General features: G+C 36.6%; 1 protein-coding gene across 2 annotated transcripts in view; it reads right to left on the bottom strand.

Annotated features, from left to right (window-relative positions):
* Positions 1–25797, bottom strand: part of LOC140150551 (phosphoribosyl pyrophosphate synthase-associated protein 2-like) — a 57325-nt gene that overhangs the window by 12696 nt on the left and 18832 nt on the right. For both annotated transcript variants that reach the window (XM_072172583.1, XM_072172584.1), the window contains exons 3-8: positions 20642–20708; positions 17769–17941; positions 17255–17370; positions 6930–7137; positions 4614–4684; positions 3987–4133 (exon numbers count right to left, since the gene is read on the bottom strand). In XM_072172583.1, coding sequence (XP_072028684.1) covers positions 3987–4133; positions 4614–4684; positions 6930–7137; positions 17255–17370; positions 17769–17941; positions 20642–20708 — 782 coding nt within the window. The remainder of the gene's footprint in view (positions 1–3986; positions 4134–4613; positions 4685–6929; positions 7138–17254; positions 17371–17768; positions 17942–20641; positions 20709–25797) is intronic.

The raw sequence follows: 25797 nt of genomic DNA, 5'->3' as shown, positions 1-25797 counted from the left end.
CTTAGTCCATCATAAAATAGAAAACAGGCAAATGACATTTTCATGAATTGTGAAAGAATTAAATATTTTAGATATTATATATATGGCCTCCAATGACCTTGAAATTACATATACCGTATTCATTCCAATAAGCGCCCAGGGCGCTTCAGGTTACACGAAGAAACGATAAAAACGATAAAAGACGTATAAAGTTGTTCTCTAAAACCGCGTTTTCTCAGCAATCAAATATCGCAGTGAGTCAAATGTTGGTGCATGGATGTATCTTTACATTATTTTTGTGTGTTTATAAAAATTTTAGAATCCGTTTGAAAATCCTTCGTTTAAATCATTTTTACGCACCATGTTCACAAGATCAAAAACGCGTTCCATGCAGTTTTTTCAAATGTTCATTCCGTATAAAACCACGCCGAAAGTGATTGTTTTCTCCTTTTTGTATTGTACTACAAATCTACCAAAGAAATAATGTTGCCATGGAGAAGAACCAAATACAGTACCGATTAAATTTTATTAGCCCGTTTTTGGGAACAATTTTCGAGAATCTTGTACCACAAAACACTGTTATGTTACATTATCGATATCTGGATTGTGGAACGTTAATTTTGATTTCTAACTGCCTACATTATTTCTCAAATGTCTGTCACTTACTTTACCATTTGAATTTCACTCCAAATTTAAGCTACTTTTGCAAAAAACGAGGTTTTGCGCCATCGATACCTCTGACATTTACAGCGGTGATGAGCTTGTTTATCATAAGAGCCTGTCATGCACTAAGTATTACATAATAGTCAGTTTGAGATCAATCAATTTCATGTGTCCCTCAATGGCGTAATCGGTTAGCGCGCCGGACCCAGGTTCTACTATATAATGCTATAGTTTGGAGCTGGAAAACTTTGGTACGTGTTCGAGTCCGTATGAGGTCCATTCCATTTATTTTATTTTATTTTTCTCTCACTTTTTTCTTTTTTCTTGTTCGTTTCTTTCTTTCTGAACTGCAGCGATTAATTGTTTTTGCCCTTTTTTTCATTATATAATTCAGGAATTTTTAGGTTATACTAGTCTAATAGGCGCTGCCTATGAATATATTTTTACAAATTAGATTAACAAAATATTGGTTGTTGGTTTTGTTATTATTGTTGTAGTTATTGTTGTAGGCCTATATATTGCATAATATAAATAGGCCTACTAATAGGCCTATGATAGCCTATAGAAGCATTGATTTATTTCACGACAGATATCATCCAGGATACTTTTAAAAATTGAAAATTTAGAAAATCCAAAGGAAAATTGCCGAAAACGGCTGCCCACAATCAACCCCCCCCATCAGCCCATAAGTATGGTCCTATCATGGTCGCCCCCTCCCTATCCCTGCTGCAACATATAGGATGACACACGAGCCGCGGTTTGTCCGTGGCCCTAGTTCAGATTGATACACTATTGTACGTGTGAGTTCATTCTTTTCTGCATGGCTGTTTCCATTATTAACTTACGCCCCTCTGGAATCAAGCCTTGAAAATCAATTGTATTTAACCTTAACAAAGTCATTTTGGGTGGGCGCTTATTTTTTACCTTGTTTACCTAATTTTTTTTGTAAGGGGTGTTTATTAGAGACAAATTTACGTATGTTATAAAAGTGTCCTGAGACGTTCTAGTAGCTTTTTGATGCAGAAAATGTATTGCAAGTTTACGCAGGACTTGAAAATACCCTGGGTGAGCGCTTATTGGGGCATGGGCGCTTATTGGAACTAATACAGTACCTTGCAAAATACTGGCTTTCAGTAGGCTTGTTCAGACAGTCGCAAGTCAACTTACTATCAACAGTAACTACATTTAAAAGTAAGCTAAACAGTAGTGCCTGTGTAAACGCACTTACAAGTAGCTACTTGCACGTTATTTTCTATCATTTTACACAAGCTACTTTCAAAAGTAAGGCCTGTGTGAACAAGATTTGCAAGTCAGTTGCTGGTAAGCATGACCTTATGTTGACCATAATAAGATAAGACTGAATGATCCAATCCTATTGTGATTGTGCATAATTTACCAGTGAAGGACATGCTTACTTGTGAGTTAGCCTACAAGTAAGTACACTTGAAAGTAGTGTCATTTAATTGCTGGGTCAAAGGTAAGTACATGTACTTTAAAAAGTAGGCCACTGTCTAAATGTCATGAAAATCCACCCATCTTTACTTAGGCCAATCAAAATTGATTCTTTGACTCACATCACTTCTGACTTCAAAAATGTAATGCGGAATGAGGCTTTTTTTAAATTTTTAAAAAATTCTTTGTCTCACATCACTTCTGACTTCAATAGTTAATTGGACCTCGTGACTTTACAAGGGCTACTCGGCCAGGGCTAACTTCATCAAGTGGAAAACACAACGGCTTCGAAACTCACATGTCCTGATCTTGATCTTTAACAGTGCGCATCTTGGATCCAAATTGCATACTTTCAAGTTCAGTCCAGTGAATTCAGTGACACAAGGGTTTTTTCCATCTAAAATTTCTTGCAAAATTGCAGCGAACGTAGCTGATGACAATGTTTGGTGTAATACCCACCCTGGTATGCGTTCTCTTTCATACAACACCTTCACTGGTATTATTGATGAATCGAATTATTGAACAAGTAGGAAAAAAATACTCGGCAAAAACACGAAAAATAAATAAAAAACGCATGATGCATTTTAACCATTACAAAATTATATTGGGTTTATCAATGCTCACCAGGCATGATGTCATGCCTGGTGATGCTAACTGTAAATACTGGATTTTCATGCAAGGAGACACATAATTAACTTTCATGGGTACACTAAATTAACTTTTCTTATGCCTTGTATTTACAAATGCATTGTAAAACAAACTGGAAAATGACACACATGCATGTACCTGAACCAAATTTTAACATTCAAGTAATCAACATGCTGAATATTCAAATATACAGAAAACAAACAAATGTGATGTGATCAAGCAAAATCAGTTGGAAGTCGTAAATACTGATTTCAAGATATAGCCATTCCTATTGTTTTGGAAACTCTTTATCAGCTCATACTGATGATACATGTATCTTTTGAACTGGTTGTTGAATTCAATGGGGGTTACTGCAAAATGCAGCGTTGCAAATGCTTGTTACAATCCAATAAGAAACTGAAAATTGAATATGACCCGACTTCAGACTGATTTTGCTTGATCACACCACAAATAGTAATTAATATAATGCATGCTTCTAAATCTCTACTGCAAGGATAAGCAGTTGGTTGAATGACAGCTCAACAATTAATTGAATCTTCTGTTCTATGACCCTTATTCAGGGATGAAAACAAGCACAGACAGAATTTCTTGAAACTGCTTTAACATTTCCTGGAAATGTGTATTTCCCTATACTTTGTACAGGGAAGATCCAAGCAAAATGAAATCAGGAAATTTCCTGAAAATTTACATCCCTGCTTATTCTCTGGAAGCTCCAAAAAAATCCCAATGTAAAATATAATTGATCTTACTATGAAAAGACGTAAAGGGGTAATGAGCATGCAAAATTTAAGAATTTTGACTTCATTTTATGTAAAGTACCCTTAAAAGTAGTGTTGGGTTAAATTGTTTTTTATTTCACCGCATATTCTTCCTTCCTCAAAACTTACTTTGCCAGTTTGCAGATTCATTTAAGTTGAGTCACCAATGGGAAATATCTACATGAATGCCTGCTAAAAAGCTGCACATAGTGCTAAATGTTCAAAAGACTGCTTGGACAGTTTGAAAAATTGCATGAAATGGTTTTGATTAACCAGAAATTATTTGCTACAAATATCTCTCACTGTGCATTTCTCATATTCAAAGAATCAAATAAATTATACTATTCTTTCAAATTCAATTTAGACATTTCAAGTTCAAATATAATTTCAGTTAGCATTCTTCTACGCATCCTACCGATGTATATCATTCCCAATTTCAATCATAAATATCAAACACACACACACACAAAACAACAATGTGCATACCTCATCAATGCAGGATTCCTCAATTTTCTTTGGTGCATCAGCAGAAAGCAAACCATGCGTGGCTAGGACATAGATTTTATATGCCCCTCTTCCTTTGAGTACATCAGCTGCAGCAACAAATGATTCTGCTTCATCTATCATGTCATCCTTTAAATAGGGTTCAAAATATACAGACACAACGTTTCATCATCACCAATCAAACAATATTTAAAAAAATTCCTGGCCATAGATCCTCTCCAAGGGAACAACATGGGCCTATAAATTAACTTAATAAAATGCTCAAATAGGTCGGAATTGGGATATCGATATATACTTCTTCATTCAGATTTTAAACAGTGTGTAGAAACCGTTTAAACAAACTTTTCAGGAAATCAATATTTTTTAAAGGGGGAAAACCTTTTTCTGCAATTTCCAAAATCAAGGTTGATATTCTTTCCAGATTAGGGTCAATCAGATGAAGACAATCAAACCAAACTTTTTTTCAAAATCTCGCAGCCAAATAAAGGGTGGAACTGTAACCTCAAGCACCTAGTTAAATTTCCATCTTGTGCTGAAGCCACTCTTAGATTTTATCATTACCAATTCAAAGATCCCCATATAGCAGTATCGGCATTAGGGAAGACTTACCACAATGATAGCTATCCTGCCTCCCACATCACCTACAACATTGATGGGAGGCTTCTCCTTTGGTGTGAACACTGTAATGGAGAATCAGATCAAAACGTCATTTGTAGTCAGTACATGTCACTCATATCATGTGTAAAGAGAAAATGTCTGCCTTTTGGCTTATTGATAGTATGTTGTGCTAAAAATTATAAAACACATTGGGGATTTGATGTTTCAATGACAGACCTCTCAAGTGCGTAGAAAAGAATGTTGATTTCGTAGAAATAGTTTACCAAATTGGTAACCATCATTCCTCTTCCTAGTGGCACGTCATAGTGGGTTATATGCGTCGTGTGTAATATGTGTGTTTTGCATAATATTTTGTCTACACCTCATATAGAGGAATCCAAATTCACACATTCCTACACCTGGCTAGCATCCTTTAGTTGGGTAGCCGTCGGCTACAATGCACTCAAAATGTGAAATGATTCGGCCTTGGCGGAAATTTTAAACTGCATTCCATCACCCGTTTTACACCTTCCGCAAAAACACAGGTAGACAAAAGAATAACACAATACAGTTCCTTCGACAAAACACACAGCATGGTCTATTCGCTGTTGAAGTGACATAATAATCGGATTAACTACACGCGGTATCTATGCATTGATGTACTTGCGAACAAAAGGACTATGTATGAATAGATGCGACGGGATTACCTGCGGAATTATCTCCATTATATATATTATTAGCTATTATTCTATTAACCCTCCTCGTCCTTGCATCTTCTCTAGGTGTTAGGCGGCTTTTATTTGCACAATTGGACGCTCAAAACACCAGGTTGGTGCTAGCGGCTACCCAAAGATGTCCGACCAAATCCTGACCATGACTTGGCTCCTTGGATTCGTCTATAACTCAAGTTATTTTCTTGGTTTGCTCTTGTGATGTGTCTTGCTCTTTTCATTACAGTATTATACCTGGTGTAGATATTTTTGCTTCGCCACTTTCATATTGTTTGTGTTAAGGGCTGGGGTATGAACGTTTGGACAGTATTTATTTTGGGACAGTCGAGCACATCAGGCATATCGAATTGCATTCTGAATACTGAAGAATGTCATTCTGATATCAAATAATTTTGATTTTTGAAATTCGCAATTTAATACACATTTTATGGCAAATCATTAAAATTGATATTTTTGATATTTAACAGTACTTGAAGTAAACTTTATAAATCTGATGATTTATACTTCAAGTGTATGTAGGTGGGATGAAAAGCCGACGATCAATTGAAAATTTTGACCTTTCGTATTGAAGATATGGATTTTTTTTCCCAAAACACCAACAAAAATAGGTCTTTTGGGAAAAAAATCCATATCTTCAATATGAAAGGTCAAAATTTTCAATTGACTGTCGGCTTTTCCTCCCCTGCTACATACACTTTAAGAATATATCATTAGATTTATATAATTTACTTCGAGGACTGTTATATATCAAAAATTTGAAAAATATCAAATTTTTATAATTTGTCATAAAATTTGTATTATATTGTGATTAAAAAAAAAGAGAAAATTATTTGATATCAGAAAGACATGCTTCGTATTCAGAATGCAATTCGATAGGTCTGAGGTGCTCTCATGTGCCACAAAAAATACTGTCGAAACGCAATAAACGCTCATTTTGGATCCCTTAAAAGTATCTGTGTTTGGAATTTTTCATATTTAATTTGATAATGTATTTTTGCCATATTTGATATTGCATTGATTGATCATGCGTTTAATTGCTTCACTGTATACTTCATTTTCTTTTTTGTTTTCTACTCATGTGTTATCTATGTGGTGTACAGCTTGGCTTTTTACAAATTGTGTATTATGATTCTAATTTCACCTTTTGTTTGATATTTGTTTGCATTATATTGCCGTTGTTCATACAAAATTGTTGTTAGTCTGGTTAAACTTATTTTGCTTTTACTGTCACTTTGAACATTTCACTTAGTTGTTTGTTTGCTCATTTTGCATGTATTTTTTCTGTCCAATCCCTTTTATGCAATGTTCATTGTGTGCCTATATTATTTTTGTTATTTCTTAATGATATATATATATATAATTCAATTGGCATTTTGTTTTTTCATACTCATGTTTTTAATTGTAAAGCACCTTGTGGTCTTTGATGTAATGTGCTATATAAGATTAAATTATAATTAATTATTATTATTATGCAGCGCAAGAAATATGGCAGGCCCTCGGCCGCGATACTACATGTAGAGAGTAAAAACAACAATTCAAATAATAATGAGGAAAAGAGCCTCTGATTACTGTATATTGAGATTTAGAATCTACTTACATGGCAACATTTCTAAGCTGTGACCCGGATAAGTCCTGGCATGTGACGGAGGAGGGGAATGTCTTCCATCTAATTTTTCAGACTCTGATTCTTTCTCTTCACCATGGATGACTGCTAAGCCAAGCCTTAGCCTCTCAGCAAACGATGTGGCTCTAGTAGCTGACCCGGGATTCTTGGCCACTATCACTGCATTTCTCCAGTCTGGTATCTATTAGTGAAATATACAATGAAGCATTACAAACTGAATTTGTTATTGAGTACACATGTTTCCCTAAACATCATATAAAAATGTGCTATATTCAGATGATATTTGGAGTTGGAGAAAGCAGTAAAAATCACAATGAGAATCTCACAAAACTCATGAAGAGATGCGAAGAAGTTGATCTGAAAATCAACAAAGACAAAGCCATACTTGGAATGGAAAAAGTACCATATTGACCATTTATAGTATTCACAATTGGATTGAAACCAGATCCTCAGGGCCGGAGTTACCTTTTTGGGGGCCCTGGGTTAGGCCAAAATTTGGAGGCCCCCAAACGCACAGAGAGGAAGGCATGTGCACTCAAGTGGCCAAGTTTTGGTTTAGATATAAGATCGACTGTGTCGGCGGGAGCATTACAATTTAGAGGGAGACAAGCATAGATTCTACAAGGAAATTTGCACACAAAGCACACAAAAAAATTAAATATTAGACTATTTTAGCCCAAATTGAAGCTGAATTTTGCTTGCTATATAACAGGCCAGTGCGTGTGAAGCATGCAAAAATTTGCAGTTTTGTCCCCTATTTTTGCCCAAAACAAGATGTTTTCGGCCCAAATGGAAGATGCACAGGGCAACGTTGGGGCCCTGGGCCCGGGCCCATCAGGCCCAATGGTAAATCCGGCCCTGCAGATCCAGAGAAGATCAGGGCAGTTGCCTCTACCAAATGATGTCAAAGGAATAGAGCTTCTACTGGGATTTGTAAACTATCTCATCTATAAGTTCCTGTCACACCCGAGTGATCTCTGTGAGCCATTAAGCGACACACAATTCAAAGCATGCTTGTGTAGTGGGTTGTCCGACTTGAGATATTATTGACACATCATTGAAGTATGGTATGTCCCTCTCACTATCCAGATGTTGATTATTTGAAAAGGTATTTAGTATGAATCATATGAGTCATCAAGGCTTTAGCTAGAGAGGCCATTTGGACACCCTGTCAAGAGAATGTAGGTCCTAAAAAATGATAAAGGCGTCCAAAAATTTAACAAGAGCACCACTGGTGCTGTAGCTCATTTGTTATGGGTTATGGTCAGGAATACCATGCATAGCTATGTATAGCCATGCATAGCTATGTATAGCCATGCATAGCTATGTATAGCCATGCATAGTTATGTATAGCCATGCATAGCTATGTATAGCCATGCATAGTTATGTATAGCCATGCATAGCTATGTATAGCCATGGATAGCTATGTATAGCCATGGATAGCTATGTATGGCCATGTATAGCCATATGTAACCATGTCATAGCCATGTATAGCCATGTATAGCTATGTATACAGGGCTGCCAACTTTGAAAAACACATTTCAGTATTCTCAAACCTCAAAATCACCATAGTGCTGTGATCAAGCAGAAATCAGCATTTTGAGAATATACTTACGGTTCTCAAGATATTTCTTTATTCAAGGCATTTATTTATTTGTACCTTTTGCTTGTCGAGTATCCTTTGATTTCAATTTGTTTAGCCATGGATAGCTATGTATGGCCATGTATAGCCATATGTAACCATGTCATAGCCATGTATAGCCATGTATAGCTATGTATACAGGGCTGCCAACTTTGAAAAACACATTTCAGTATTCTCAAACCTCAAAATCACCATAGTGCTGTGATCAAGCAGAAATCAGCATTTTGAAAATATACTTACGGTTCTCAAGATATTTCTTTATTCAAGGCATTTATTTATTTGTACCTTTTGCTTGTCGAGTATCCTTTGATTTTATTTTGTTTAATATGCACCATCAGATAGATGAGTGCCACTGATGTAAAAGCTATTTCCAAATAAAAACTTGAAACTTAAATACTACAACAATTTCATGGTAAATGCCATGCATAGCTATGTATAGCCATGCATAGTTATGTATAGCCATGCATAGCTATGTATAGCCATGCATAGCTATGCATAGCCATGCATAGCTATGTATAGCCATGGATAGCTATGTATGGCCATGTTTATGCATAGTTATGTATAGCCATGCATAGCTATGTATAGCCATGCATAGCTATGTATAGCCATGGATAGCTATGTATGGCCATGTTTAGCCATGCATAGCTATGTATAGCCATGTATAGCTATGTATACAGGGCTGCCAACTTTGAAAAACACATTTCAGTATTCCCAAACCTCAAAATCACCATAGTGCTGTGATCAAGCACAAATCAGCATTTTGAAAATATACTTACGGTTCTCAAGATATTTATTTATTCAAGGCATTTATTTATTTGTACCTTTTGCTTGTCAAGTATCCTTTGATTTTATTTTGTTTAATACAGTTTTGTTTGTATATTTAATGCCTTGGATGCACCATCGGATAGATGAGTGCCACTGATGTAAAAGCAATTTCCAAATAAAAACTTGAAACTAGCCATGTATAGCTATGTATACAGGGCTGCCAACTTTGAAAAACACATTTCAGTATTCTCAAACCTCATTGCTCCATTTTTTCAAATATTTTACCCGATGACCCTTTTTTTAAAAATCTTATACTCAATGACCCCCTTTTTTCAAAATATTATACCCAATGACACCCTTCTTTTATTTTGTTTGTACCCAATGACGCCCTTTTTTAAATGACGCTTTGTACCTAATAGGCCCCTACTTCGCGACGCCGGTAGGCACATACCCGTCACCTCTAAAGTGTGTCCTCCCCCCCGGGACTATATTATAATAGATAGTGGCCAGCACATTTATAAAGGACTGATTACTCACTACAATCTTCACTCTTAAACTGTGTTTTTCTGAATGTGCTGATCATGTTGATTGCTAGTCGGAAACTCCTGCGAAGCTATGGACATGGCATCTTACCTACTCCATTCTATAACAGTCTGCCCAGTGCCTTGTGTGTTTTCTCTTCAATCATTTTGTTGAATGTAATTTTATGAATCAAATAAAAAAGAAGTGACTTCACATAAGTTATGTGTCATTTTATTTATAATAAAGAAGTTATTAAATTAATAAAGTAAGACAATTTATTTATCTATAAGTGCATGTCAAATGGGGTACAGTGTTCAATACTATAGGCCTACATGAATAAATTATGCCCATATTATCAGTCCAAGAGAACGCATAAATATGGATCAGGAGTATTACATAATAATACCCTGCTATGACAATAGCTGCACTAGGTTAATCGTATAATCTCCTTATGTGGTTAGCATGGCTGGGCCAGGAAATGTACATGTATTCGGTACATGTGCCATATCTTTTACAATGGGTGATAAATTTCTGGTTTGTTTTATTTCACAACGCAACATTCGATATTCTAAAGCTTGGTCCGAATCCAAGAGAAGAACCAACTCTAGTAATTTATGTGGTTTCAAATTATATCAGACGTTGCCTTTTTGATAGAAATGGTGTTTGTTGATGTGCACAGTTTCCCATTAGATCATAACATGCTGTTGTACATCCAAGGTCAAAGGTCTTTTAATCCATATTTGGCGTTGTTCTGGGACTGATTATAGCTAGGCCTAAACAAGAGCACCAATGGCGCTGTGGCTCTACGCTTTTTTTGTGGGAAAGCAATTGTTCTTGGAGTCGAATCGCAACAGGTTGGTAGCTGTATGGAAAGGTTGGGTAGGTCGGCCTGAAGGTTTAAAAAATTCCCCACAAATATTCAATACGGTCCTTGAAACTCGATCGGGGGTCAATCTTCCTCCGCCGCATTATTATTTTTAGCCGCATTACTATTAGTTGCAAAATCTGAAAATAATTCATTATTGTGCAAATTACTACTGAACCAGCAAGAATAATTTGTTCTGCAAAATTTTAAAATCCCCTTTTTTTAGTATTTTTAGTAACTTGGCAACTATTAGAATTCATCTAAATTGACCTCAGACGACCCCAAAATGACCTCCCAAAAATTTGGCTCTAAATGGTGACCTCAGATGACCCCAAAATGACCTTCCAAAAATTTGACTTCAAATGTTGACTGCATGTACCCACCAAGTTTCAAGCCCATACGACAGTTTTTAGTAATTTGACCTCAGGTGACCCCTGGCTGACTCCGAAATGAGCTTCCAAAAATTTGACTCTAAATGTTGACTGTACGCACCAAGTTTCATGCACATACGACAGTTTTAGTAATTTGACCTCAGATGACCCCTGGATGACCCCAAAATACCATATGGCAGTTTTGCTACTTTTACCTCAGATGACCCTGGATGACCTCAGGTGTCCTTGACCCACTAACCAATACAAACTTGTTCTGCCTGGGGTCAAGATGCACCCACCAAGTTCGAGGAACATGCGACCCCACAAAATTTGGCTCCAAATGTTGACTGTATCCAGTTTCATGTTCATACAACAGTTTTTTAGTAATATGACCTCAGATGACCCCTGGGTGACCCCAAAATGACCTTCCCAAAATTTTGATTCCAAATGTTGACTGTACCCACCAAGTTTCATGACCATACGACAGTTTTTATTAATTTGACCTCAGATGACCCCTGATGACCCCAAAATGACCTTCCCAAAATTTGACTCCAAATGTTGACAGTACCAACCAAGTTTCATGCCCATGCGACAGTTTTTAGTAATTTGACCTCAGATGACCCCTAGGTGACCCCGGATGACCTTCCCAAAATTTGACTCCAAAGGTTGACTGTACCCACCTAGTTTCATGCCCATACGACAATTTGTAGTATCTTCCCAAAATTTGACTTTAAATGTTAACTGTACCCACCAAGTTTCATGCCCATACGAGTTTTTAGTAATTTGACCTCAGATGACCCCTGGGTGACCCCGGATGACCTTCCCAAAATTTGACTCCAAATGTTGACTGTAACCAGTTTCATTACCCTACAACAGTTTTTGCAAATTTGACCTCAGATGACCCCTGGATGACCTCAGGTGACCTTGACCCGCTAACCAATACAAACTTATGCTGGGGTCAAGATGCACCTAGTACCAGGGATCTATACGATGATTTTGTTTTTGGGTGGATCACCGCATTTTACACATAAAATACACGTAACCCACACACAACGCAATTGAATAACAGACCGGTACTGCACAGTGCCGCTGGTTACCAGCTGTTCTCATTCATGTAATCAGCAATTGGAGCCTACAAAATCTGGTGCATTTATAGTGTACGGTACTAACATGTGATATCGGGAATTGACACAAATTTTACGGTAACAAAATCAGTCATACCCAGAAAGGATAAAATTCGCATTGAGCAGATATTGTCTGTGACATGGTGTACTAAAGATGCATCCACCCACCAAGTTTGAGGAACATGCTTCCCCTACTATGCTAGTCTGAGGTGCTCTGGCGATAACACTCCGATCGCCATGCAATCTATGAATCTAAGTTTTGTAGGCCAGTGGGACAACGGAATCACTACGTGAACGAGCTACTACTACAATAGTCTCTGAGTAAAGAGGCAGACACAGACAAAGAAACAGATAGTGAATTAAATAGTGATGATCAGTTGAGTTGTAGCAACTACAAATTTCGAACGTTTGTCAGGGGTCAAATCCCCACCATTTATATTTCCCCACACTTTTTAGACAGACACCTTTTTTATCAAAAATTGAACCCCCACCCTTATGCAGTGTTTGTGACCAAAGCTTACAGCATTACTTATCAAATTCGGAAGACCGAACATCGGCGCTATCGCTGTTTCATACAGTCACTTCCGGACCAAAGCTTACAGCATTACTTATCAAATTCGGAAGACTGAACATCGGCGCTATCGCTGTTTCATACAGTCACTTCCGGGTCCATTTAGCACTATCTGCGCCATCAATCCATTTCAGAATCCGAATTGATGCAGAATTTATCCTCATCTATTATATCAAACACTCATGATTTTCTTATTCATCTGAAACATCTTTCAAAAGATACGACTTTAGATTGTTTACAGCATTACTTTATCAAATTCGGAAGACTGAACATCGGTAGCGCCGTTTCATACAGTCACTTCGGGTCCATTTTTATCATTATCTGCGCCATCAATCCATTTCAGAATCCGAATTGATGCAGAATTTATCCTCATCTATCAAACACTCGTGATTTTCTTATTCATCTGAAACATTTGCGACATATTAAATGTTGGCAAAACTGCATCACTGCAACTGCATCGAAAAGATACGACTTTAGATTGTTTATCATAAACACATGGGCAAATTGTAAAGGGCTGAGATACCTGTGAGATCCTGAATACATGAAAACGTCAGTCTATACTCTCTACACTGCCGCTGTGGTTCGGATCGCTCCACTTCTAGTGTGAGCGAGCGGGCCAAAGCGGCTGATGTAGAGACTGAAAATTATATTCATTCATAAAACTCACGGTAGCGTCGATTCTACTGTGGGGTGACGTCGTATGAATTGAAAACATCAGCAAATTAATTTTGACATTTTCTTTCCAGATTTATGAAGAAAATATGAATGTTTTTCAACAGATCATCAAATTACTTTATTATATTTTTTTGCAATTGGTAGCGTTACCCACGCTTTATAATTATATATTGCTCCCACGCTTTTTAGAAACCCACCCTTTATTCCGCAAAATTGTAATTTTTACAGATTTTCAGAATTCCCAACCCACGCTGTAGAAAGCGTGCCAGACAAAAACTGATAATGAATAGCCAGATGTGACCTTCGCTGTCGAGTCGTTGTTTTCAGGGTTGTCAAACCCGCGATTTAAAATAACCCAATTAGGCGACTTTTGAAGATTTTCCCGGGACAATTTCCTGCCCCATAGAATGCAAAGGGTAAAGAAAAAAAATTAGGCGACTTTTTCGATTATTTGACCTGCGATTCGGGCTGAATTTTTTTGGCACCCTGGTTATTTAGCGTTAATTTAGCTAAATTACTACGCCGCTGGTCTCTAAATATTTTGAAGTGTTGTCCCATGGTATAACAAAACTCCCGAGAACTCAATAAACAATCTGGACAAAGGAATCATCCAATCACGTTTCTATCCATGTGAGATCATCGCAAAAATTCATGATAAAAGGTCACTTTCCCAAAGAAAAATAGTGCAATCCGTCAATTCCCGCCATGATCTCACAACTTAAATTACTCAGACCAAAATAATCTCTAGCGCATACAGGGAACCAAGCGAAGCGATAGAAATGACTTGTTTCTCATGACGACTTTTGACTTTTCTCACTTCAAAATAAGTACTTTCCCCACCCCAAATTCACTTCTAAAGGAGTGCAATCGATTGCTAAATAACTAAGCAAACCTTGGAGCGTAATTTCAAAGCCAAATATCATAAACAAAAGAAACCTTAGCATAAAAAGCAAGAACGCAAGTGGCCAAAATATGTAGCAAAAATACAGTCCTCACTGACTGCAATGACTCAGGCTCACCTAGCTACGCTAAGAGCCAAAAACGACACAGGATATGATACATAACTACTTTCATATCAATAGGGTCCATATGATCACAGATTGTTGAGAATCTGTGATATGATGAAGATTTTCATTCTATAGATCTGTTATCAACATGATATCATGCTGTTCAGTGGTCAAGGAGTAAGGACCCCCGTCAAGGACACTGATATGACATCATAGGTGATGTAATTTTCTTCTGCTGACCATATGATGCTGTATATTAACTATTATTGTTACATTTAGGCCTATACCTAGAACTTTTTAAAGTCATAATTAGTTCAAACATAACTTTGGTAATACTCGCTTTCGTTTTCATTCGTTGAAACGGCAAAACATACTTACTTTTCCTTACAAATCGGATACCAACAATTTTAAAACATTCCACCTCAGAGAGGGGTTGTCATGGTCCCATATACTGATATACCATGCACTGAAAAAGTGCTACTCACCTTGAGTAAATGTTTACATAACTAATTGGGTTTAGTAACTGGTCAAGATGTGTGATAAATGAGTGAGATTTTGTTCATAGTCGGGATTGCCAACCAACAATTTGGTAGCCCAAATTGGGAGAATTTGAGACACTATTTGCTCATGGCTCGTGCACAGAAGTAAGGGCCTATACACAGCACGAGCCCAATTGGTGCTTTATTGACTTACAGAATGTAAGGCAAAGCAACACTGAAAAGCAAACATCTCTTTTACAAAATTGCCAGATCAAGCAGTTTGTACAGTGTTTGTAATATGAAAAGCACCACAAACAGTCTGCATAGGAGACTATTCCATGAAATGTGGTAAACATTTTCGTAACAAAATGCTCCAAAAATGACACTTTCCGTCCGAATTTTCCTAGCTAAATAAGTAACAATCATGAACAATCATGCAAAGATCGCTCCCTCAAATTACTAGCTCCATTGCTCAAACGATGTAGCAAGAGAAAGTAAAAAACATAGACAAATTTAGACTACGGCTTTAGTTCATTTGCTGGCGCAAATGAGCTAAAAAAACCTTTTGCGATATACAATCATGTTACAAACCCCTGTTAGGAGCCTCTAAATGTCTATAAAGTTTACAATACAACTATTAGGAGCCTCTACATGTGTATAAAAAGGTTACAAACCACTGTTAGGAGCCCCTAAATGTCTATAAAAAGGTTACAAACCACTGTTAGGAGCCTCTACATGTCTATAAAAAGGTTACAAACCACTGTTAGGAGCCTCTAAATGTCTATAAAAAGGCACTTTATGATGCATTTTCGCCAAGTTCAAACTTCGAAGGGCATCATTTTATTTAAGCTTCTTTACTGCCGGGCTTGGTAATAGCGCCATCTCTTGAAAACTATTGTTTGCATATATTCATTTCGGCCGTTGGCGGGCGCTCTTCCAGAATCCCCGACGGGTTGGGCGTCTTACTTTCGAATCCTGACTAAATGCCCTGTGAGTCATACAAGTTTATTTCAAACATGCCCATGAATTAAATTGATGGCCAAGTACCCTTAAGAAAACTCACTGTGAAGAAGATCACCACACCAAGGCTGTTAACTGGATCAAGAAAGCCATGACAGACCATCCTGTTCTTCGCTACTGAGACAGATGTAACTTTGTAAGTTGACGCATCAGAAATAGGTCTAGGTGCAGCCTTATTATTACTTACAATAGCATATTGACAGACACTAAGACTAAATATGCTCAAATTGAAAAGGAGCTTCAATTGGTATGGACTGAAAAGATTTCATTCCTACATTTGTACACCTATGGCATAAAAGATTTCATTCCTACACCTATGGCAAAAAAGATTTCATTCCTACACATATGGCAAAACAAGATTTCATTCCTACACCTATGGCAAAAAAGATTTCATTCCTACACCTATGGCAAAAAAGATTTCATTCCTACACCTATGGCAAAAAAGATTTCATTCCTACACCTATGGCAAAAAAGATTTCATTCCTACACCTATGGCAAAAAAGATTTCATTCCTACACCTACGGCAAAAAAGATTTCATTCCTACACCTACGGCAAAAAAGATTTCATTCCTACACCTATGGCAAAAAAGATTTCATTCCTACACCTATGGCAAAAAAGATTTCATTCCTACACCTAAATGGCAAAAAAGATTTCATTCCTACACCTATGGAAAAAAAGATTTCATTCCTACACCTATGGAAAAAAAGATTTCATTCCTACACCTATGGCAAAAAAGATTTCATTCCTACACCTATGGAAAAAAAGATTTCATTCCTACACCTATGGAAAAAAAGTATTGATCCAGAGTAATCACAAGCCTCTCAAGATCATACAGAAGAAACTGCTCCACACAGGAACTAAATGCTTTCAGTGTAAGTTTTTGGAGATGGGACCCTTCATATATGACTATGACTTTGAACTTGAATACACACCAGAAAGCAAGCTAGTCCAGTCCACCATATAATACCAAGTTTGAAGTTGAAGCTGTTAGGAAGCTTATTTTGTGCTGTGCTGCTACCCACAATTCCCAGGGGTGTGTGAAATTACGCTAGCATGGTAACCACAAATCAACAGTATTTTCATAATGTCTTCAGAATTACATCAATTTGGAATGTCACTTTTCAGGACGGTAATGAGAAAAATATGATCTATATGTGATACCAAAACCAACAATGAGGTAAATCTGGGGGGAGATGAAGCTGTCAATCGGGTCATGGGCTTTTAAGCAAAAACATTGAGTTATGTCACCTACTTACATTTTCTTGAATATACTGGAGGAGAAATGGTGATGCTCTAAGGTTATCTACAGGAACATCAAAGAATCCTTGGATTTCTTTGTGATGTAGATCCATTGTGATGACATGGTCTATACCTGTATGTGTGCAAAATAAAGTCAATAATTATGTTGAGAAAAGCATCAAGGGTACAAGTACTAGGAAGGGAAGATATCTTGCACAGAATGAAATTCAAACAACCCCTAGGGGAGACATGATCATAATCTCCCACACAGTGGGTGTACATTTCAAATGGCATTTTTGAAACAGTAAGCCATTGCAGAGTTTTGGAGCACTGTAGGAGAAAGCCTTGTCAGCTGCTGACTTGGGTGTCTGGTTGTGAATTCTCCGCATGATGAAGGGTGTAGTGTCTGCGGCAGATCTTAATCTTTATATAGGCTGACATTCAAAAATTTTCTATAAAATCTTTTGTGTTTGCTGAGATGCATATGTACCTATGTCAATCCAGGCTAGATGAGAAGAAAGATTGGCTTACCTGCTTTGCAAAGCATAGTTGCAAATAATTTAGCCACAATAGACCCTCTTTTCCTCATCTGACTTTGTTTGCAATATGGCAAGTATGGAATAACACCAACTATTGACCTTGCTGATGATGTTTTGCAAGCATATGACATGATCAGCAACTCCATGATGGCATTATTTACATCTCTGAGTAGGAGAGAAAAGAGGGAAAAAAAAAAAAAAAAGTAACAGGCACCATGCATACTAATTAAGGGTGATCTTAATCCTGGAATTATGGAAACTTTTGGACCTCATATATCTGCTAATTGTTGGTCTAAAGTATAGAAAAGTATACATATTTAGAATGGCAAAGACTTGATGAACCCATCTGTGAGGAAAAATTTTGGGCAAAAATGCTCAGTTTGGGAGAAAAAACCTCTTTTTTTCCCCCAAATGTTTTCAGACAATGTAACAAAAAATTTCTTTTTTATAAACTTTTTTTTATATTTTTGAATTTTGACCAAACTTTGAGAAATTTCACCAAAAATGGTTGAAAAATGCTCAATTTTGCAAAACAATCATAAAAAAGACAAGACTTTCGCACAAATTTCAAATATTTTTGTCGAAGTTCAACAAAATTAAAAAACAAAAACAAAAAAGTCCAACACTGATCAGTTCAGTTGAATTAAAAACATTCTAAATGTAGCACTATCTGAACCACTTTCTTCTCTGCACAATTTTACCATAATCCCACACTACCCTACTATTAGGGCCGCTACTGACTCCGAGTATTCAATGTATAATATTTGATGTAACATATCTACGTTATTTAATCTAGTCCCATTCTATTTCCAGTAATGTTTAAGTTCTACCGAATGTTTGATGATGTAAAATCGATAATTTGTTACGTATAATATCTGGTAGAAATATATTATCGATTTTACGTCATCAAACATTCGTTAGAACTTTAACATTACTGTAAATAGAATGGGACTAGATTAAATAACATCTGTTACATCCATTCACTGTTAAATCCATTTCATTGCCTAATTATGGTAGAATTTCACTAATTTCATCAGATTCTTGCTTGATGATGCATTTACGGGTGTACTTTTGTTATATTTACCATGAAAATGTCATTTTCCACATGATTCTGTTAGTACAGTCGTAATCCCTCCTTTCTACAGGAGCACCATCGAGAAATTGAACCAGACTTTTAAGTTTTTTTCACTGAAAATTCACTTCTAATAAACACCCCCCTTTTGGAAAATGGGGCGTTTATTTAGACTATGAGACATGGGCATTTATCTTTCACTTCCGTTGTCCACTCTTGGGCAGAACATGAAAACATAACAAATCAAGAGTAAATATATGTCTGAATTAATATCCAAAAAGTTCCCACGTTTTACTTTACTCATTTAGGAGTTATTTGGGGTTAAAAATGTGTTTTTTTTTTTTTTTTTTCCATTTTTGCCCAAAAATGTCAAATATTAAAATAGCTGTAACTTTAAAAATAAATTGAGTAGAAATTTCATTTCTATTGTAGATGTTACATGTCACATAGATTTCCAACACTGGTGAATTAAAATGTCACAGCACAACTCTATAATATAAAAAAATTGCAAAAACCATATTTTTGTGCTATTTTTGGCCATTTTTGACCTAAAAATGTAATTTTGCATGGGAAAAAAATAAATATATATTTTCTTGATTTAAAAAATATGTCATTATATCAACCTAGTTATTCTGAACAAAAAAGTTAATGATGGTGAATGGCTGTGAGCTATAGTTTTTGTTCTATGGCCCTTTCAAATTCACATATGGACTAAAATAGCATGTTTTTGTCAATTTTTCCAATATTAGGCTGAAAATGGTACTTTTTTGTAATTTTAACAAAATTTTCAGTGTTTGGAAAGTGGGAACTTCACATATATTATGAATATATTATAGTACTTTCATTTTAAGCTAGTTGTAGATCCACTGGTAGCTCGGTTTCCATGGCAGCAGCAATTATATTGGTCAATTTTACTAATTTCAATGCAGCAAAATCATTTTAGTCATCATTTTACTGCATTGAAAGTAGATACAATTGCTGCTACCCCGGTAGTGGGCATACCAGTGGATCTTGAAATAGCTTAACATTAAAGTACAATTACATGTTCATATTATTAAGTGAAGTTCCCACTCTCCAAAAACTAACAAGTTGGTTAAAATGGCCATAAAGGACCATTTTTGGCCTATTATTGGAAATATTGAACAAAAACATGCTATTTTAGTCCATATGTGAATTTGAAAGGGCCATAGATTAAAAACTATAGGTCACAGACATTCACCATCATTAACTTTTTTGTTCAGAATAACTAGGTTGACATAATGACATATTTTTTTAAATCAATAAAATATATATTTATTTTTTCCCCATGCAAAATTGCATTTTAGCTCAAAATGGCCAAAATAGCACAAAAATATGGTTTTTGCCATTTTTTTATATTTTAGAGTCGTGCTGTGACATTTTTATTCACCAGTGTTAGACATCCATGTGATATGTAACATCTACAATAGAAATTAAATTTCTACTCAATTTATTTTGAAAGTTACAGCTATTTTAATATTTGACATTTTTGGGCAAAAATGGAAAAAAATCACGAAAAACATATTTTTAACCCCTAATAACTCCTAAACGAGTAAAGTAAAACGTGGGAACTTTTTGGATATTAATTCAGACATATCTTAACTCTTGATTTGTTGCGTTTTCATGTTCTGCCCAAGGGTGGACAACGAAAGTGGAAAACTAAGGACCGTAGAGACGCATGGCTTATAGTCTAATTACAGACAATACAGTATGCATTATTGTCATTGTTAACTAGTGGCATGCATTGCACCTCTGCAAATATAATTACGACTTACTTTGTCCCTGTCTGAATGATAAACACATCCTTGCCTCGCACAGATTCACCTACTTGTACTTTGGTCTCTGCACGTGTAAAAACAAATTACACATAAATGAAAATATATTACAAAGGTTCACATCCAGTGTGATTGAATCCTGCACTGAATCACTAGACAAATTATCGAACCCAGACAGTCGGAGGTTATTTTTCAACATATTGTATGCTTCCATGCATCACATACAATTTTGATTCTTGGATTTAAATGAACAAACCTAATGGTGACAAATTAAAAGACCGTCCATCGGATATATCAATTGATATAGCATTCAGTGGCGTAGTGTAAATGGGTATTTTAATAATTTTAATTTTACTTAAAATTACAATAGCTGCTCTGAGAACATTTGGCAATTTACACACAGCATATTGTACTCATCTATGCATGGCAACTACAGATGGCAGCTATTGCACTTACCCATTTCTGGCACTGAGCAGTCAACATGTGCTTACCAGGCATGAGAGGGGGTTTTGATAAAAAACTCTAAAATATATCCATGGGGGTCGAGGGGGCTCCCGTGGAGGTTGAGGGGGCAGCACCCCTCGAAGCCCAGGCGATTTTAGCAGATTTTAGCACCCCAAAAGAGGCCATTTTTGATATAAAAAAATGCATATACAGGGGTGTGAGAGGCCACAGACCAAAAACGAGGAAAATCACTAAAAACAGCGTAAAATCAGGGTAAAAAACCCAAATATGGGCTGAAAATAAAAGAAAAACACGTAAATTTTGGCAACAAAAAAAGAAGAAATCAGCTGAAAAGAGGAACTCTCACATCCCTGCATATAACATTGTGAAGTTAAAAGTTAAAAGTTTAAAAGTTAAATCCTTCCCAAGCCTTTCGGCCCATTGGGCGGCGCTTCATAACCCTAGGCCACATGTCTGCAAGCAGAAAAGCTACAGCAGGGGGTTAGTCCACTGGTAGCCATGTGTTTAACTTTCCCTACTCCATTCTTTCAAAGCTGAACGCCTGGCAAGAAAGCAGTAGGTACCATTTTTTAAAGCCTTTGGTATGGCCCGGCCGGGATTCAAACCCACGACCCCCTGATCGTGAGGCGGATGCTCTAACCACTAGGCCACCACACCGGTATAACATTGTAAAGTAACAAGTTAAGAACACTGAAAATGTTACATAATTGCTATGGCCTGGCAAAAACCGGTCCAAATCGCGCATTTGGGTTGCAATCTCACATTTGGAGAGTCCCTGGATGTATAGCCAATTGCTAGGATCATTCATGGTTGTTTAAAAAAATTTGGAAAAAAAATCACCAAAAAAACCACACCAAGTTTGTATTCAAAAGAGGCAGATTTGTACCTTGTGTTCACTGCATAAGCTATTGAAGATCTAAAAATACATTGGTTTTGTCCACATTTTTATGGATACAAACTTGGCATTTTTTGGTGATTTTTTCCAATTTTTTTTAAAAACATTTTTTGTAGGGAAAACACGGAAATAATTTTTGAATTAGGGATTCAATCACGTTTCACCGTTGTTCATCACCGATTAACAATGATGCGTCTGCGTCATCTGTGGGGTTTACTGGAGCTGCCCGAGCAAAGTAAACATGCAGACAAGCCAGACGCGAGTTGTTAATCGGTGATGAACAAAGGTGAAACATGTTTGATTCCATTTCCACAACGAAAAGAAGCTTAAGATCGTATAATTCACAATTATTTTACGAGCAATGTCAGTTAATCATTGGCACTCAGCCTTACAAAAACTTCGATGATTTCTCTGTTGATATCAGCAATAAAACTGCAGAATAAAACAGCAATGTTTAGCCGCTACATGAAAAATACTGCGCACAAAGGTTCCAGGCATGATGAATTTTATGTGCTCTCGCATAACCTCACTGCGTTCGCGTATACGCTACAGTAAAAGTGTGGATTCATCACAGATTAACAACGGTTGGCTCCTGTACAAAGGTATAGGAAGAGTGGTTGAAACGCCAATTCCGTACATTAAATACACAGAAAATCACAGAAACAAGGAACTCTCATGCCTGGCTTACCTTTCAGCCCATATTGTCAATAATCCTTAAATTCAAACCCTTTCACAGGAGACTCTCTCCATGCATTAAGCCATAATTTTGGTCATAAACATGGAGTTCTATGACAGCAGCCCTCGAATTAAGGATCTGAAGAGGCACGGTAACTTTTTTAGGGCAAGTTGAGAATCGCCTTGGATTTTCACTGAAAAGGCAAGGCAGCACGGCAGCTTGTAATATTTCAAGAGGGCATCATGGCAACTGTTGAAAATTTGAGAAGAGCACAAAGGCAATTTCTCAAAAGTGAAAAAAACACACACAAACATAGATAGATGATTTTATAATGAAGGGGCAGGGCTGGGGCACCGACGGCAACTTCATTAGAGGGCACTGACAAGTGACTGCCTTGGGTAAAGGACATATTTTGAGGGCATTACGGCAGTGGGGATGGGCACACACGGCAAAATGCCATGGGTGCCGTGGGTTAATTCGAGGGCTGTATGGCAGACATAATAATGTCAATCAAAACTGCTCTGTTAACCTACAAACACAACAAATTTGGCTGATTCCACTGAGGTACATGTACACTACGGGATTCTCATGAGAGTAGCAGCGCTGCTACTCTCGAGTACCTACATCGGCCACCAGACCCTTGTGGCCCAGCAAGCCGGCTACAACTCGCGAATACACCTTGGTCTGGGGCGGACATTTTAAAAATGAATTTAGAAGAGCAGCAACGGCATCACTTGCATTACATTCCAGATGTTAAATCTACATCATATACAAAATTTGAGGAAAAATGAACGAGTCCGTTTTATTTTAGGGCCATTTGTCTATAACTGGTCTTTACATGTAGCCCTATGGAGAGAGTGCCCGTTGAGGGCGCTATAACCCCCATTTTAGGAACAAAACGGACGGTCTCGTGCAAATTTTCTAAAATTTTCAGAGTATGTAGTATGAACATGTAGAAATATAATCAAGTAGTTGCCCTACCTGCTCTTCTCCGAAAAAATAAAAAGTCCTATAGGGCCTACCTCAATGATAATGAAACCTAGGTGAATACCTCGTGGCGTAGGTACTTTGAAGGTACTCCGAGTACCGACACTGGTCAGGTACTCCGCAGCTGAGTACCGATGTGGGTACTCTGGCAAAAAAAATGAGGCAAGCGGGTTGCCATTTCTTATTTGTTTTTGTTGCCATATTGATTTATATTGATTACGGTAATATGTTCTTGATTTATGTTTCTTATTTATTCTTTGGGCATTTTTAAGCGGATAAGACATGGTCTCAGATTTGAAGCAGGTTTCACTGCCAAAGTGTGTAAAAATTCACTCCAGAGTGAAAATAGCTATGTTTAATTTCTAAGGTGTCTTTTCTAGGGTAAAATTGTTTGTAGAACATGATTTTTTTGTCAAAACGCGTGCATCGTACATCGTTTTGCTACAAAATGTTGATTTGTGGCCGATTTTGCCCGAAAAATGCACTTTTTGGGTGACAACAATTTTCACATGCCAACTTTGTATACTCATAGAGTCTACAATATACATAGATATGGCCCTTTAAAATGTTAACATATCAGCTGAGGGTACTATTTGATGGATTCAGGTATTTGTTTTGTGATTGACTTAATCATTTATGCGCAGAATCATTCAAATATGACATGCCTCGTGACAATTGACATGCCAAAATAAGCTGTTTTCGGCAAAAAAATTTATTTGAAAAATCATAACTCTTGATAGGAAGGTGCTACAGTGATGGTTGACCTACCAGTCTATGCAGTATTGAATGGGCTTTCATTTGATACCTAACTTTGTTCATTTTAACTAACTTAAAAACTTGCAAAATGTAAAAATGTTTCCCCTACCCCTTAAAATTTTGATGTGTGTAAAAATTCCCGCCATTTATAAAAATCGGGATTACAAGAAAACTACAAGAGCTATAGGCTTGAAAAACTAATCAGTTATGCACAGTATAAGTTCCTACTTGGGTATAACATTAATATCTTTCCATTCCTTCTCAATTTTCTTTTCTAATTTTGTTAACAATTTGTGACATCTGTAAATTACGTAAAATTTGGCATTTGAAAAATCGCAACAAAAAAAAAAATATGAGGCGACATGTTTAAAAAACTAATCAGTTAATCCCATGATACAGTACTACAGGGATATAGTACCAAACTTGTGCTAAAATGCATATTTTTTGAGTTCTAATTTTTTTATCAAATTGACTAGCCACCACATTCTTGACCAAAATCGGGAACAATTAGTACCTGTAATATTATGCAATCATGTGACCTATATTCAATGTGTGTGCACCAATCAGATGTCAGACTTGCACTACAACATGATGTGAGCCTTGCAGAGCCTTTGTAAGTGTGCCAATAGAGTTCAAATATGTTGTGATGATGTTGTCACTTATGGATCTCATATTTTTATTTCCGTCAAAAGCATATGCCTCTACTGTAATGCTCATATCAGGAAAACAATGACAGATTTTGCATTTCTGACTTCAGAAAAACTAATCAGTTATTCCCATGATACAGTACTACAGGGATATAGTATCAAACTTGTGCTAAAATGCATATTTTTAAGTTCTAATTTTTTATCAAATTGACTTTCGCCACCCCATTTTTGAGCAAAATCGGGAACAATTAGTACCTGTAATATTGCGCAATCATATGACCTATATTCAATGTGTGTGCACCAATCAGATGTCAGACTTGCACTACAACATGATGTGAGCCTTGCAGAGCCTTTATAAGTGTGCCAATAGAGTTCAAATATGTTGTGATGATGTTGTCACTTATGGATCTCATATTTTATTTCCGTCAAAAGCATATGCCTCTACTGTAATGCTCATATCAGGAAAACAATGACAGATTGTGCATTTCTGACTTCAGAAATGAATTCTGCACAAAATTTCAGTCTAGAAAACATATTTAAAACAATATTTTTTGAAACTTTATATTTTGCCATTTTTGGCAGTCAAACCTGCTTCAAATCTGAAACCGTGTCATAAGTTAAGTAGGCCTATTAGTAAATGAGTAAATAAATAAGTAAATAAGTAAGTAAATAACTAAAGGAGTAAGTAAATAAATAAGGAAATAGGTAAACAAGTAAATAAGTTATTAAA

Source organism: Amphiura filiformis, chromosome 4 (genome assembly GCF_039555335.1).
Source record: "Amphiura filiformis chromosome 4, Afil_fr2py, whole genome shotgun sequence".
Taxonomy (NCBI): Eukaryota; Metazoa; Echinodermata; class Ophiuroidea; order Amphilepidida; family Amphiuridae; genus Amphiura; species Amphiura filiformis.
The sequence above is the reverse complement of the archived record's forward strand: the minus strand, read 5'-3'. Positions and strand labels throughout refer to the sequence as shown.